General features: G+C 40.9%; 1 protein-coding gene across 3 annotated transcripts in view; it reads right to left on the bottom strand.

The window, feature by feature from the left end:
* USP13 (ubiquitin specific peptidase 13) overlaps positions 1-14,346 on the bottom strand; it is a 135,041-nt gene that overhangs the window by 20,616 nt on the left and 100,079 nt on the right. For all 3 annotated transcript variants that reach the window (XM_061166635.1, XM_061166636.1, XM_061166637.1), the window contains 3 exons: positions 12,469-12,612; positions 9,941-10,107; positions 8,053-8,206 (listed from right to left, as the gene is read on the bottom strand). In XM_061166635.1, coding sequence (XP_061022618.1) covers positions 8,053-8,206; positions 9,941-10,107; positions 12,469-12,612 — 465 coding nt within the window. The remainder of the gene's footprint in view (positions 1-8,052; positions 8,207-9,940; positions 10,108-12,468; positions 12,613-14,346) is intronic.

Genomic DNA, 14,346 nt, shown 5'->3' with positions numbered 1-14,346 from the left:
GTAAGAGGCATTGGCAGCCTTTCTGTGGCCACGAGGGAGTGCCTGTCTAAGACTGGAACCAACCCTAAGGAAAGAGAGGCAGACGATACAGCCAGACAAAAGGATTTGAGTTCTGGGTGCCCAAGGGCATGCCCAAAGTCAAGTCTTACTGGGACCTGCTAGCTTTTACGATACAACACATACCGTTTTGTTTAAACAAGTTTGGCTTAGCAATCCTGCTACTTACAAAAGAACCCTGAAAACTGAGGTTGTTGGTTTTATTTGATTGTCTGTTTGGGCTCTCCATTTTGCTCCTAAATAGAAATTACCTAAACCTTTAAATTTTCCTCATTACCCCCAACTCAAATGTTCAAGCCAATTCACCAACCAAAATGAAGTTAAGAAGCAATGTCTTGAGAATGTAAACAACTCACCTATACAGAATACATATTTTTCAGAGTGGTACCTGTGAATTCAATGTAATTCTAATCAAATCCCTGCAGAAAGGCCAATTGCAAGATCAGGAACTTTTCAAAATTCAAGAGAAACAGTTTAGAAAATATATCAACAGAAAATTGGAATGAAGATTTACTAACCATGGCCTTTCCATCAAAGCAAGACCCAGTTTCCCCTATAGCCAGTCCCTCCTTTTTCAGGAAGCTTGCACAACCTTCTTATCCTCATCCATCAGAGGGCAGACAGAGACAAAACCACAATCACAGAAAGCTAACCAAATTGATCACAGTTTTGTGTATGTTAATGAAACTATGAGCCATGTGATGAAGGAAACCACCCAAGACAGATGGGTCATGGTGGAGAGTTCTGACAAAACATGGTCCACTGGTGAAGGGAATGGCAAACCACTTCAGCATTCTTGGCTTGAGTGTCCCATGAACAGTATGAAAAGATGAACCCCCCAGGTCGGCAGATGTCCAATATGCTGCTGGAGAAGAGCAGAGAAATAGCTCCAGAAGGAATGAAGAGGATGAACCAAAGCAGAAACAATGCCCAGCTGTGAATGTATCTCATGGTGAAAGTAAACTCTGATTCTGTAAAGAACAATATTGCATAGGAACCTGCAATGTTAGATCCATCAATCAAGGTAAACTGGAAGTGGTCAAACAGAAGATGGCAAGAGTGAACATCAACATTTTAGGAAACAGTGAACTAAAATGAATGGAAATAGGCAAATTTAATTCAGATGACCATTATATCTACTGCTGTGGGCAAGAATCCTTTAGAAGAAATGCAGTAGCCTTCATAGTCAACAGAAGAGTCTGAAATGCAGTACTTGGGTGCAACCTCAAAAATGACAAAATGATCTCTGTTCATTTCCAAGGCAAACCATTCAATATCACAGTAATCCAAGTCTATGCCCCAACAACTAATGCCAAAGAAGCTGAAAGTGAACAGTTCTATGAAGACCTAGAAGACCTTCTAGAACTAACACCAAAAAAAGTTGTCCTTTTCATCATAGGGGATTGGAATGAAAGTAGGAAGTCAAGAGATACCTGGAGTAACAGGCAAGTTTGGCCTTGGAGTACAAAATGAAGCCGGGCAAAGGCTAACTGAGTTTTGTCAAGAGAACGCAAGGGTCATCAGCAAACACCCTCTTCCAACAACACAAGAGACAACTCTACACACGGACATCATCAAATGGTCAATATCAAAATCAGATTGATTATATTCTTTGCAGGAAGATGGAGAAGCTCTATACAGTCAACAAAAACAAGACCAGGAGCTGACTGTGGCTCAGATCATTAACTCCTTATTGCAAAATTCAGACTTAAATTGAAGAAAGTAGGGAAAACAATAGGCCATTCAAGTATGACCTAAATCAAACCCTTTACAATTACACACTGGAAGTGACAAATAGAGTCAAGGGATGAGATCTGATAGAGTGCCTGAAGAACTACGGATGGAGGTCCGTAACATTGGTATAGGAGGTGGTGATTAAAACCATCCCCAAGAAAAAGAAACGCAGAAAGGCAAAATGGTTGTCTGAGGAGGCCTTACAAATAGCTGAGAAAAGAAGAGAAGCAAAAGGCAAAGGAGAAAAGGAAAGATACATCCATCTGAATGCAGAGTTTCAAAGAATAGCAAGGAGAGATAAAAAGCTTCCCTCAGTGAACAATGCAAAGAAACAGAGGAAAACAACAAAATGGAAAAGATTACAGATCTTTTCAAGAAAACTGGAGATACCAAGGGAGCATTTCATGCAAAGATGGGCACAATAAAGGGTAGATACAGTATGGACCTAACAGAAGCAGAAGATATTAAGAAGAGATGACAAGAATACACAGAAGAACTATACAAAAAAGGTCTTAATGACCTGAATAACCATGATGGTGTGATCACTCATATAGAGCCAGACATCCTGAAGTGTGAAGTCAAGTGAGACTTAGGGAGCATTACAAAGCTAGCTAGCTAGCTAGCTAGCTAGCTAGCATTACAAAGCTAGTGGAGGCGATGGAATTCCAGTTGAGCTATTTGAAGTACTAAAAGATGATGCTATGAAAGTGCTGCACTCAATATGCCAGCAAATTTGGAAGACTCAGCAGTGGCCACAGGACTGGGAAAGGTCACTTCTCATTCCAATCCCAAAGAAGGGCAATGCCAAAGAATGTTCAAACTACCACACAACTGCTCATTTCACATGCGAGCAAGGTAATGCTCAAAATCCTTCAAGTTAAGCTCAACAGTACGTGAACCAAGAACTTCCATATGTAGAAGCTGGATTTAGAAAAGGCAGAGGTACCAGAGATCAAATTGCCAACATTGTTGGACCATAAAAAAAGCAAGTGAATTTCAGAAAAACATCTATTTCTGCTTCATGTACTACATTAAAGCCTTTGACTCTGTGGATCCCAACAAACTGGAAAATTCTTAAAGAGATGGGAATACCAGACCACCTGACCTGCCTCCTGAGAAACCTATATGCAGGTCAAGAAGCAACAGTTATGGAACCAGACATGGAACAACACACTGGTTCAGAATTGGGAAAGGAGTACATCAAGGTTGTATATTGTCACTCTGCTTTTTTAACTTATATGCAGAGTACATTATGCAAAACCCTGGGCTGGATAAATCTCAAGCTGGAATCAAAATTGCTGGGAGGAATCTTGACTTCTGCATATCATCTCAGATATGCAGATGACACCACCCTTATGGCAGAAAGCAAAGAGGAACTAAAGAGCCTCTTGATGAAAATCAAAGAGGAGAGTGAAAAAGCTGGCTTAAAACTCAACATTCAAAAATGAAGATCATGGCATCTGGTCCATCACTTTATGGCAAAAAATGGGGAGAAAATGGAAACAGTGACTGACTTTATTTTCTTGGGCTCCAAAATCACTGTGGATGGTGACTGTAGCCATGATATTAAAAGACGCTTGCTCCTTGGAAGAAAAGCTATGACAAACCTAGACATCATATTAAAAAGCAGAGACATCACTTGCCAACAAAGGTCCATCTAGTCAAGGATATGGTTTTTTCAGTAGTCATGTATGGATGTGAGAGTTGGACCATAAGGAAAGCTGAGCACCAAAGAATTGATGCTTTTGAACTGTGGTACTGGAGAAGACTCTTGAAAGTCCCTTGGACAGCAAGGAGATCAAACCAGTCAATCCTAAAGGAAATCAACCCTGAATATTCACTGGAAGGACTAATACTGAAGCTTAAGCTCCAATACTTTGGCCACCTGATGTAAAGAACCAGCTCATTGGAAAAGACTGATGCTGGGAAAGACTGATGGCAGGAGGAGAAGGGCGACAGAAGATAAGATGATTGGATGGCACCACCAACTCAATGGACATAAGTTTGAGCAAGCTTTGGGAGATGGTGAGGGACTGGGAAGCCTGGCATGCTGGAGTCCATAGGATCACAAAGTCAGATGCAATTGAACAACAACACAGACAAATTCTGAGAAGTAACTAAACCAGAAACACATACAGCTATATGGGAAACCATATAGCTTCAGAAGAAAGGGGAGATGAAGCAAAGGAAAACATGTTTCTGCCAGAAAAACTCAATACTACAAAGCTATGAGGTATAATTTACAATACTTGAAACTGTCAAACAAATCAATTAAAAAAAATCTAAACACCTCAATAAAAATGGGCAATGGGCAAAGGAAGTGAGGAAGCAATTAACACAAGAAGAAAAACAACTAGGCAATAAAGACATGAAAAATAGGAAGAGTGCTTGGCCGACAGCACTGCTGGGAAGGATGGGAAAAGGTGCTCATGGCTGTGTTTGAGGGGAGTGAAGCAATCATCTGTATTCAAAGCTCAAAACACACATTTGACTCCAAAACTTCACTTCCTGAAACTCACCCTAAAGAAATAAGAAAGGAGGGCCTTCCCTGGTGGTCTAATGGCTAAGACGTCGAGCTTCCAAATCAGGTGGCCCGGGTTCAATCGCTGGTCAGCAAACTGCCACAATTAAGAGTTTGCATGCTACTACTAAAGAGTCAATGTGCTGCAACTAAGACCCGGTGCAGTCAAAGAAATAAATAATTTTTTAAAAGTAACTTTTAAAAAAAAGAAGAAGGGAGAGCTCAAGAATATTCATTACAGCATTATTTTTAACAGAAAAAAAGAAGGGAATGGAGTGGAGGAGGGAGGAAATGAAAGAAACTTAAATTTTGAACAAATGTTTGTTACCTGGATAGAGACTGAAAGAAGCATTTGTTATACTTCTGTGAATGGAATTCACCCTTTAAGAATAATGTATTATTTAAAAATCCATGCCAACACCTTCTGAATGTGCAAATAACCCTGTTATTTAAAACTCTTTCTGAAATTGTCTTTTATTTAAATAATAGCTAGCTGGCCTAGCATTAGGTATATATATTATGGTACAACTGAATATTAATATATGTTCAATGACCTGGATTTACATAAAGTACACCCACAGCTAGGGAATGAGCAGGCTATAATACAGTATGAATAGTGGCTATAATGTACAGCACAGGGAAATATAGTCATTATTTTGTAATAAGTATAAATGGAGTATCAGCTATAAAAATACCGAATCACTATGTTGTACACCTGAAACTAATATATTGTAAATTAACTATCCTTCAATATTTTAAAGATCTCATGTATAGAATAGAATGCTATATTTCTATAAATATACATTTTTATATTCACTTTTATATATTTGCCAAGAAAGATCTAAAGAATATACACAAAACATTTAACAGTGACTGGGTTATGACTGGTTAGTAGGACTGTAATTATCATTTTCCTCTTTTCATAGATCTGCATTTTCTCAAGTTGCTGAAGTTATTATACATCCTTTTCATTGGAAGAAAAAATTACATAAATGTTAATTTTTGGAAAAGGAAAACCAGAAGAGTGACCAACATGCGTTCCGATACTAATGGAGCGAAGAAAAAGATGTTGTTTTTCCCCTTTCCTGTGGTTTAGGCAACAGAATGCAACAGTACACTGATAGTTCCTCCAGATGGCACTCAATGGAGGCAGAAAACCCCTGAGACCACCACCACATGGCATTCACTTCTTCATTCAGTCATTCATTTGCTCATCACCTCCCATGGGCCAGATACAGTGCTTGGAAAGGCTACTTGAAAAACATCTGTTCTTCTGCAAAATCTGACACAGAATGCATTTGATGAGTTAGGGTAGTTTATGCATTTTTTATAACTAAATTTTTCTCCTCCTACTGCCCTTAGATTCTGCATATCCTATGTGGGCTTTTTCGTAGCGCATCACTGTCTCCTTCCCCACACTCAACCATAATTGCTAAATTTGGAAGTGATGAGGAGTAAGAGCCACAGAGTTTGGCCCAGAGAGCCTTTAAATTCAAGGGTGTTTAAAAGCTTCATGAAATCCTATTCAAGGATGCAACTCAAAAACCAGGAATACATGCAGGTCACTCTGAGTTCAGTAAGCCCGAGGAGAGGATGTGGCTGTTCCGTATCATTAACGACCATCTCTGAGAGAGGGGTTGGTCCATCCAAGCTCCATCAGAAGACAGGAAACCCTGATGATCAGACTCTCCCTCCCTCTGCAGCCAAATACCTTGGCAGCATTACAAGGGCCCCATCTTGTGGTTTATTCGTTCTGCAAGAACTCACCATCCTAAAGGACAGTCCATTACAGAAAATCAAGGAAGCGGTGAACCAATGGACACGGAACACATAATAAATCCTGCTCGTGAATTATTGAGTAACTTGTCCGTAACAGCTTTTAATATTTTAGGCCAGCCAGTGATTTCCAAAAAGTAACACAAGCCCCTTTAGACAGGTTGGAAGTTGGGAGAACTACAGCTCGTCCTTTTCTTATCTAGTCAGATTAACACAGTTTCAGTGAAGAAATAACTGTTTTATATAAAAAAAAGAAGGAAATTCCCCTCCCCCCCTGTCTCTAGAGCCATATCAATGCATACGTGTTAGGTCTGGTAAGACCATGAAGCTACATGTCATACAATTATGGGAACAAACGCTGCTATGGTAAATTTAACTAGATCCAACTATTATTTCATTGGTACTTTCTATGTACCGGCCACCACAAGCTCTATAAAAGTAAAATGGCCTCTGTCCTCCACCAGCTCCCTGTCAGCTGGGAGACACAGGTATTTACACAACTAATTTTATCTCAAGATGAACCTGATACCTCTAATAAGAAAATCAAACACCCCGTTACAGGAGCTACGGGCACAGGCTCTGCAGGCAGGCTGCCTGGGGGGAATTCTGGTTCTACTTCTCATCAGCACAGCGAGCTTGGCGAATTACTTTGCCCTCTCTGCCTCAGTTTCCTCATCTGCAGCATGGACATAATCCCGGTGCCTACCTCACAGGGGTACTGTGAAGACTAAACGTGACATGATGAAGGACTGTTCATGTTGGTGTAATTGTCACCAGCATGGGAGGTAAGGAGGGACTGATTATGATAAGAACCTGGGGAAGCGGGCCAGGGAAATGGAACCTGTGGCCAAGTTCTGAATGACAATGAGGAGTTTGGCAAGCCGTGATGGGAAAGAAGGGGCAATTCACATCCAAGGGTTAGCCTGAATGAAGGCCTAGGGGTGAGGAGAAGAGGGTCGAGGACCACTGAGCGCTGTGGCAACCATACCAGGCCCGTGAGCTGTAGGTCTGGGGAGTGCAGAGGAACAACAGAGAGGCGAGCTGGCTGGGACCTGGAGGCAGCGGGTGGTGGCTGCCAGGCTCCGATTCCGTGGGGAAGGAGAGCCCGAGAGACAGGGTACCACAGTAGGCAGGAACATGGATTCTGACTTTGAATCTGGGCTCTACCTCTGAAGAACAATGTGATCTTGGGCAAGGTTACCTAGTCTTTCTATGCCTCGGTTTTCTTACCTGTAAAATGGGTGTGGTGAGTAAATGAGTGTCTAGGTAAAGTGCTTAGAGTCACGCTCAGCACAGGGTGACATATGTAAGTGTGTGCTGATGGGAGGCGCCGTATGCACCTATCGGAGCTCTTCCTGACCTGCCAGCCCTGCAGAAAATGATCAGGAGGAGGTCTGAGCAAGGGTATAGGAGTGCTTTTCAACTCTTCAAAAATGTTACCACAAAAATAACGGCTCTCTTTGGGACAAAAATGTTCACGGCCCACAATGGAATTTCACCCCAAAGCACAGACCAAGTCAGAGCTGGCGCTAAAGTGAGGCACACACACCAGGCAACATGGCTGAGTCTGCCAAGACCCCCCCAGGTCGCCCTGGCCCATGAGAAGTGGTCAAGTGCACCATTTATGAGAAGCTGGGACCTGTGCTAAGGTTTGAATGACATCAGACTTCCCTAGTGGCTCAGATGGTAAAAGCATCTGCCTACAATGTGGGATACCCAGGTTCAATCCCTGGGTCAGGAAGATCCCCTGGAGAAGGAAATGGCAACCCACTCCAATACTCTTGCCTGGAAAATCCCATAGATGGAGGAGCCTGGTAGGCTAGAGTCCATGGGGTCACAAAGAGTCGGACACGACTGAGTGACTTCACTTTCACTTTAAAGGTGTCAACATTCAGGAGTGGGAGGGAAGGGCGTGAAGAGAATGTACCATGACCCCTCGAGCAAGCCCTGAGGCAAGAACTTACTTCCAGATCCATCCTTGACTCTAGGTCCTTCGGGTTTGGCCTCAGAAACGATGTTCGCATTGGCGTTATTCTCCATCTCGATCACAAAGTCACTGTCCTCCTCAAACTCAGGGTGGCTAAAGATCCAATCCAGTGCTCTTTCCAGATTACTATTCTGATGAAACAAAACATTTTTACAATGTATGCTGTCCCGGGGCCTCATTATAGCCTGACCGTTTGAACCAGGATGTCAAGCAGACAGGGCAGAACGCCTGAATTCATTAGTCCTAAGTGGCTCTGAGTAAGAGGCTCTGACCCTGTCTATGAAATGCACTTTCCATGGACATTCCGCAAGTCTCTCAACTGAAGTCTGTAATTGGATTTGCTGGAAAAACAGTTCAGAGCAGCAGGTCAGCATTCCAAAGCCATATCAGTCCTAGTTCAGCATTTCTGTGGGCTGATACTGATAATGATGAGAGGCTGAAAGCCAAAGAGAATGGCATGTGTCTTAGTGCGGCTCTTTCCAAAGCCACACTAACTGCAATGCTACCTTCTCCACCAACTGTATTTTGTACAGGTAACCATGCAGGATGGAGGGAAGCTAGCATGGGTACCAGATCAGAGCCTTTTCTCCTAAATGTTGGCAGAGTGGTTGAACTGCAGCAGAGACAAGACTGATGCCTTAATTAATGAAGACAACACTGGTTAGCTAAGTTACATTGTTTTAAACTGAACTCCATGTAATTCAAATCAATGGACCATAAAAGCATTTCCGTCAATCCCCTTTGTGACATTACTTGATGAGTTAAACAATTTGTTTAGATGTAGGCAAAATGTCCAATTAAAGAGTCAAGCAAGTAAAATAATTGGGGCATAAACAAGTACACTGAGTATAACAAACTCCAGTTGAAACACTTCAAGCATGTTAAAGGGAAACAGATTGTTCCAGCCAAACTGTCCATAGCCAGCCGAGAGTCCCTGTGACCTCAGCAAGGGGCCCCATCAGAACCCAGTTAGGATGGCAAGAAGGACTCGGGAGCAGATATCCACTCAAAATGGATTGGTTCTGGTGGTTTAGTCATTTAGTTATGTCCAGCGCTTGCAATCTTGATCCTTTGGACTGTAGCCCGCCAGGCTCCTCTGTCCATGGATTTTCCCAGGCAAGAGTACTGGAGTGGGTTGCCATTTCCTCCTCCAGGGGAACTTCCCAACCCAGAGATCGAACCCAGGTCTCCTGAATTGGCAGGCTTTACCACTGAGCCACCAGGGAAGCCCTCAAAAATGGATTATGGTATGGAAAAAAAAAAAATACTTTCCCTCAATATTAAACAGATGTCTGCGCTGCAACAGGAAGGCTTCTGTCTACCCTCCAATTTCCTGGTCCCGTCTTTCCTGATAATATCAGGACTTTATGAATACCTGATAAACCTTCTCTCTCCACAGAGAGAAACAGAAGCAGAGAATTCCAAAGAGACTTCTCCATGAGGAGTTTTGAGAGAGAACACTCCAAGATCTTGGTATCAGAAAAGCACAATTTCTCCTGAAGAACTGCCTTATTGAACACAGGATCTCAAGCATCCCTCCTTCCTCTAAGACCACAAGCAAGCTCCAAGTAAAGTCTCTGCCTCATGCTAATAAACATTAAGAGGACACAGAGTGTCTTTCAGCTGGATTATCTTACCTCCATTGTATTATCTCCCTTGCTTTTTAAAAATATCCTTACTCTTAAAAATCTCTGTATGTTTCCCTCAATCATTTATTTTAGCTTTACATATACTACATGCAAATAAACCTTTCTGGGGCATAGTGGATGTGAGACAGACATGATTCAAAATGATCAGAGGACACTGGAAAGTTTTAGTTGCCACTGACAGAAGAGCCAGGGGTTCACATGGTCTCTTGTGCTTACCGTTGCTCGCAGGGCCTGAATAGCCTGATTTCGATGGAATCCCATGGAGGTAATGATAGCTACAGTTTCTTCCGGAGGTTGGTTATCCAATCCAGTAGCACCAAAAACAGAGGCCCCAGCAGAAGCTGCTCCTCCATAACCAGGCATGGTCAGCGGTTCAGCAAAATCTGGAGAAAAGAATCACACTCAGGCCCTTTCCTTTTCTGGGTCTTGAAATAAACAACCCTTTAGAGCTGACAAGAAAAAATACCTAAAGTTACAATAATCAAGATAGTCTAAAACTGGCATAAGAACAAACATATAGATCAATAGCCTAATAGAATAGAATTCAGAGTTCAGATATAACCCTACATATCAACGGTCAACTGATTTTTAACAAGGGTACTGAGACCATTCAGTGGGGAAAGGACAGTCTTTTCAACAAATGGTGCTGGGACAACTACATAGCCACATGCAAAAGAATAAATTTGGATCCCTACCTCACATCATATGCAAAAATTAACTGCAGATGGATCACTGGCCTAAATGTAAATGCTAAAACTACAAAACTCTTAAAAGAAAGCATATAAGAAAATCTTTGTGACCTTGGGTTAGGCAATGGTTTCTAGATACAACACCGAGAGCACAAAGTGACAAAAGAAAAAAAATAGACAAAAGGACACTATCAAGAAAGTGAAAAGATAACCCATACAACAGAAGAACATATTGGTAAACCATATATCCCATAAGGTAACTGTATTCAGAGCTCTTCCAACTCAAAAATACGAAGACAACTAACCTCATTAAAAACAGGCAAAGCATATGAATAGATATTTCTCCAAAGATACATAATTGGTCAATATGCATATGAAAAGGTATAAAGGTATTCATCATTAGCCATTAGGGAAATGAAAATCAAAACCACAAAGAGATTTAACAAGGGTTGGTGAGGATGCAGAAAAACTGGAGCCCTCATATATCGTTAGTGGGGATGTCACACAGTCACTGTTAAAAAACAATTTGGTAGCTTCTAAGAGAGTTAAACATGGAGTGACTGTATGACAGAAGAATTCCACTCACGAGAAATGAAAACTTGTCCATATAAAAATTTGTACATGGGGGCTTCCCTGATCGTCGGGTGGCTGAGAAGCCTGTCAATGCAGAGGACACAGGTTCAATCCCTGGTAGGGGGCGATCCCACATGCTTCACAGTAACTAAGCCCTTGGACCACAACTGCTGAGCCCACGTGCTGCAACTACTGAAGCTCCTGCACTTCAGCCCATGAGCCCCAATGAAGCCTCAAAGAGAAGCCACCGTGATGAGAAGCCCGTGAGCCCCAATGAAGGGTAGCCCTCGCTCACTGCAACTAGAGAAAGCCCACACACAACAACAAAGACCCAGTGAAGCCAAAAACAAAATAGATTTTTAAAATACATTTCAAAAAAAAATTTGTATACAAAAGGTTTATAGCGGCATTATTCGTAATAGCCAAAAAGTGGAAACCCAAATATCCATCAACTGATGAAAGGATAAATAAAACACAGTATGCCCATACAACAGACTATTATTCAACCAAAAAAGAAATAAAGTACCAATACACGCCACAACACAAATGAACCTTGAAAGCATGATGCTAAGTGATAGAAACCAAAAACAAAAGATCTCACATTGCATGATTCCATTTGTATGAAACATCCAGAACAGACAAATCCACAGACCCAGAAAGAAAGTAGACTAGTGATTGCCAGGGGCTGGGAAGAACAGGGAAAATGGAAAGTGACTTCTATTATCTCCAGAATTTCTTTTCGGATGGTTGCAAAACTCTGTGAATTTACTAAAAGCCACTGTAATATACACTTTTTATCTAGGGAAAGTATTTTTCCTCTTTATTTTTTAAATTCTGGAAGTATGATAACACATTTACAGGAAACTTGGAAAATACAGAACAAAGTTACATATAGTTCCACTATATATTATAATTATTTTTTTCAGTAGATAAATTAAGATTTTTAGGTGGAGTTTCAATATCAAACTCAACAATTAGTAGAATGAATAGACAGAAAAGTAGAAGGATATAGTAGACCTGTAAAGCACTATGAACCAATTCAACATAATTAATATTTATACAACTGAACTGTATACTTTAAATGAGGGAATTATATGGTATGTGAATTATACCTTAATAAAGTTGATAAAAGTTAATGCTAACTAAACAGCCCCTATTTCTTCATGCACATTCTTCTATCTCAAGTTCTCATCATTTCTTAGCTAGAAGTATCTTTCCAATGTTTTTTTGCTACTGAATTATACATTTTAAAAGGGTGAATTCTCTCTCAACAAAGCTATTATTTAAAAGAGGAAAGCAAAGACTGTGACTTTGCTACACAGGCAAAATAGCCATCCTCTCCCATCCACTCCGTGTAGCAGATTATGAGCTGATAAATCATTTTCTGGGACACATCCTGAGGACACAGAAGGACCAAGGCTTAACATCATTGAGGACCAATCCTGTCAGACTCCAAAGCCATCCCATTTTCTGACCACCTACCTGGCTCTTCCATATGAACAACGATCCAGTTGAAGGCCACCTCGGCTCCCATATTTCCAGTAAAATACACAGCCTTCCGACACGCTTCTAGAGGGAAGCCCATCTCAGCCAGCTGCATCACCGATGACTCATCAATATCTGATGCTACAGAGCACACAGGATAGTCTGGTGTAAAAAGTCAACCCTATTTCTTCTTGTCTTAGCTTCTCTTCACCCCTTATCCACATGCTACCCAAAGAAGGTGCTACTTTGTTTAATGTTTAGATGGTGGTTTAACTGTGTTTTGTTTTAAGCCATCCAAATGTTAAGCTATTTGAGCTGAGTTTTTATCTTTGTCCTAAATAGGAACCATGGTAATTACCTGAACAATCCAAGCACTGAAAAACAACCCCCTAATTTCCCATGGGGAGATCTAGTGTATTCCCAGAACATTTCAGTCTCTTACATCATTCTCAAGGCCACGACAGCAGCCTCTCTTAGGACTGAAACTGGAAGAGAAAGCATTCTCTACAGGCCAAAAAGCTTATTCCTTAAACCTCACAGGAAGTTATACCAGGTCTTTAGATATATCAGCAATCAAAGGATGCAATCACTCTGAGAAATTAAGATAGAAGGAAAGTTTTTTAACTGTATACATTTAAGATATTAAAAAAGACTGCTTTACAGACCAACTTTGGCTTAGACACAGGTTTTCTTTTCTTTTCACAATAATATGTAGATATGGGTAGACAGGGCTTCCCTGGAGGCACAGATGGGAAAGAATCTGCCTGCGATGCAGGAGACCCATGTTCAGTCCCTGGGTCAAGAAGATTCCCTAGAGAAGGAAATGGTAAGCCACTCCAGTATTCCTACCTGGGAATACTGAGGAGCCTGGTGGCCTATAGTCCGGGTCGCAAGAGTCGGACATGACTTAATGACTAAACCATGGGTAGAGAGGTGTGGAAACACACACCTATACATACACATGACTATAGGTTTGTATGTATATTCATTCATACACATACATGTACATGGGTGTGTATGTATGTTCGTGTGTGTGTGTACCCATACCACCTACACGAGGCTCTCAAATTACACCAAAGGTTGGGAGGGAACTGGAGCACAAAATATCTGCCGCCTTTTATTTCCCACGCCGTGAAGCCTGTACTCTGCTGAAAACTCTGCCAGAGGCAGCAATCAGTAGAAGAACTGAGGAACAGATATTTCTGTTCTACAAAAATTATATTGAAAATGTATTTACCAAAGTTCTATCTCACAATGAGGATACACAGAACATCCTATCAAGATAAAATTTTAAGAAAGCAATGATATAGGATAACAGTGATTCCTCAATTGTGTTCTAGAGAATCCTAGTGTTCTAAGAGAGATGAACCACAAAATTAATGAACCACAAAACAAAGGGCTCCCACTGTCAAATAAGTTTTTTAAACCTACATTCTCTGTTCTCCCTAGAAATTCACAGTGTGCATTAAGGTAGTGAAAATTCTGAAGTCCTGTAATAAAGACTCCTGCAGTAGGTTGGGATTGACATGTACATACTACAGTATACACAACAAATAACCAACAAGGACCTACTGTATAGGAAAGGGAACTAGACCAATATTTTATAATAACCTAGAAAAATCTGAAAAAAAATAGACATATGTATAGCTGAATCACTGTGCTATATACGTGAAACTAATATTACATTGTAAATCAATTATACTTCAAATAAAATTTTTTAATATTTTAAAATTTTAGTAATTAAAAAAAGGGTTCCTCTAGGCAGAAACTATGAAACTCTTTCAGAGAATACTTTTCAACACCTTGTGAAAGACTGTTCTCTAGAATGCAGTTAAGTAATGCAACTTAATAAGTGTATGTATGCATGTAACAGCA

This window comes from Dama dama, chromosome 19 (genome assembly GCF_033118175.1).
Source record: "Dama dama isolate Ldn47 chromosome 19, ASM3311817v1, whole genome shotgun sequence".
Taxonomy (NCBI): domain Eukaryota; kingdom Metazoa; phylum Chordata; class Mammalia; order Artiodactyla; family Cervidae; genus Dama; species Dama dama.
This window is presented reverse-complemented; position numbering and strand designations above follow the sequence as displayed.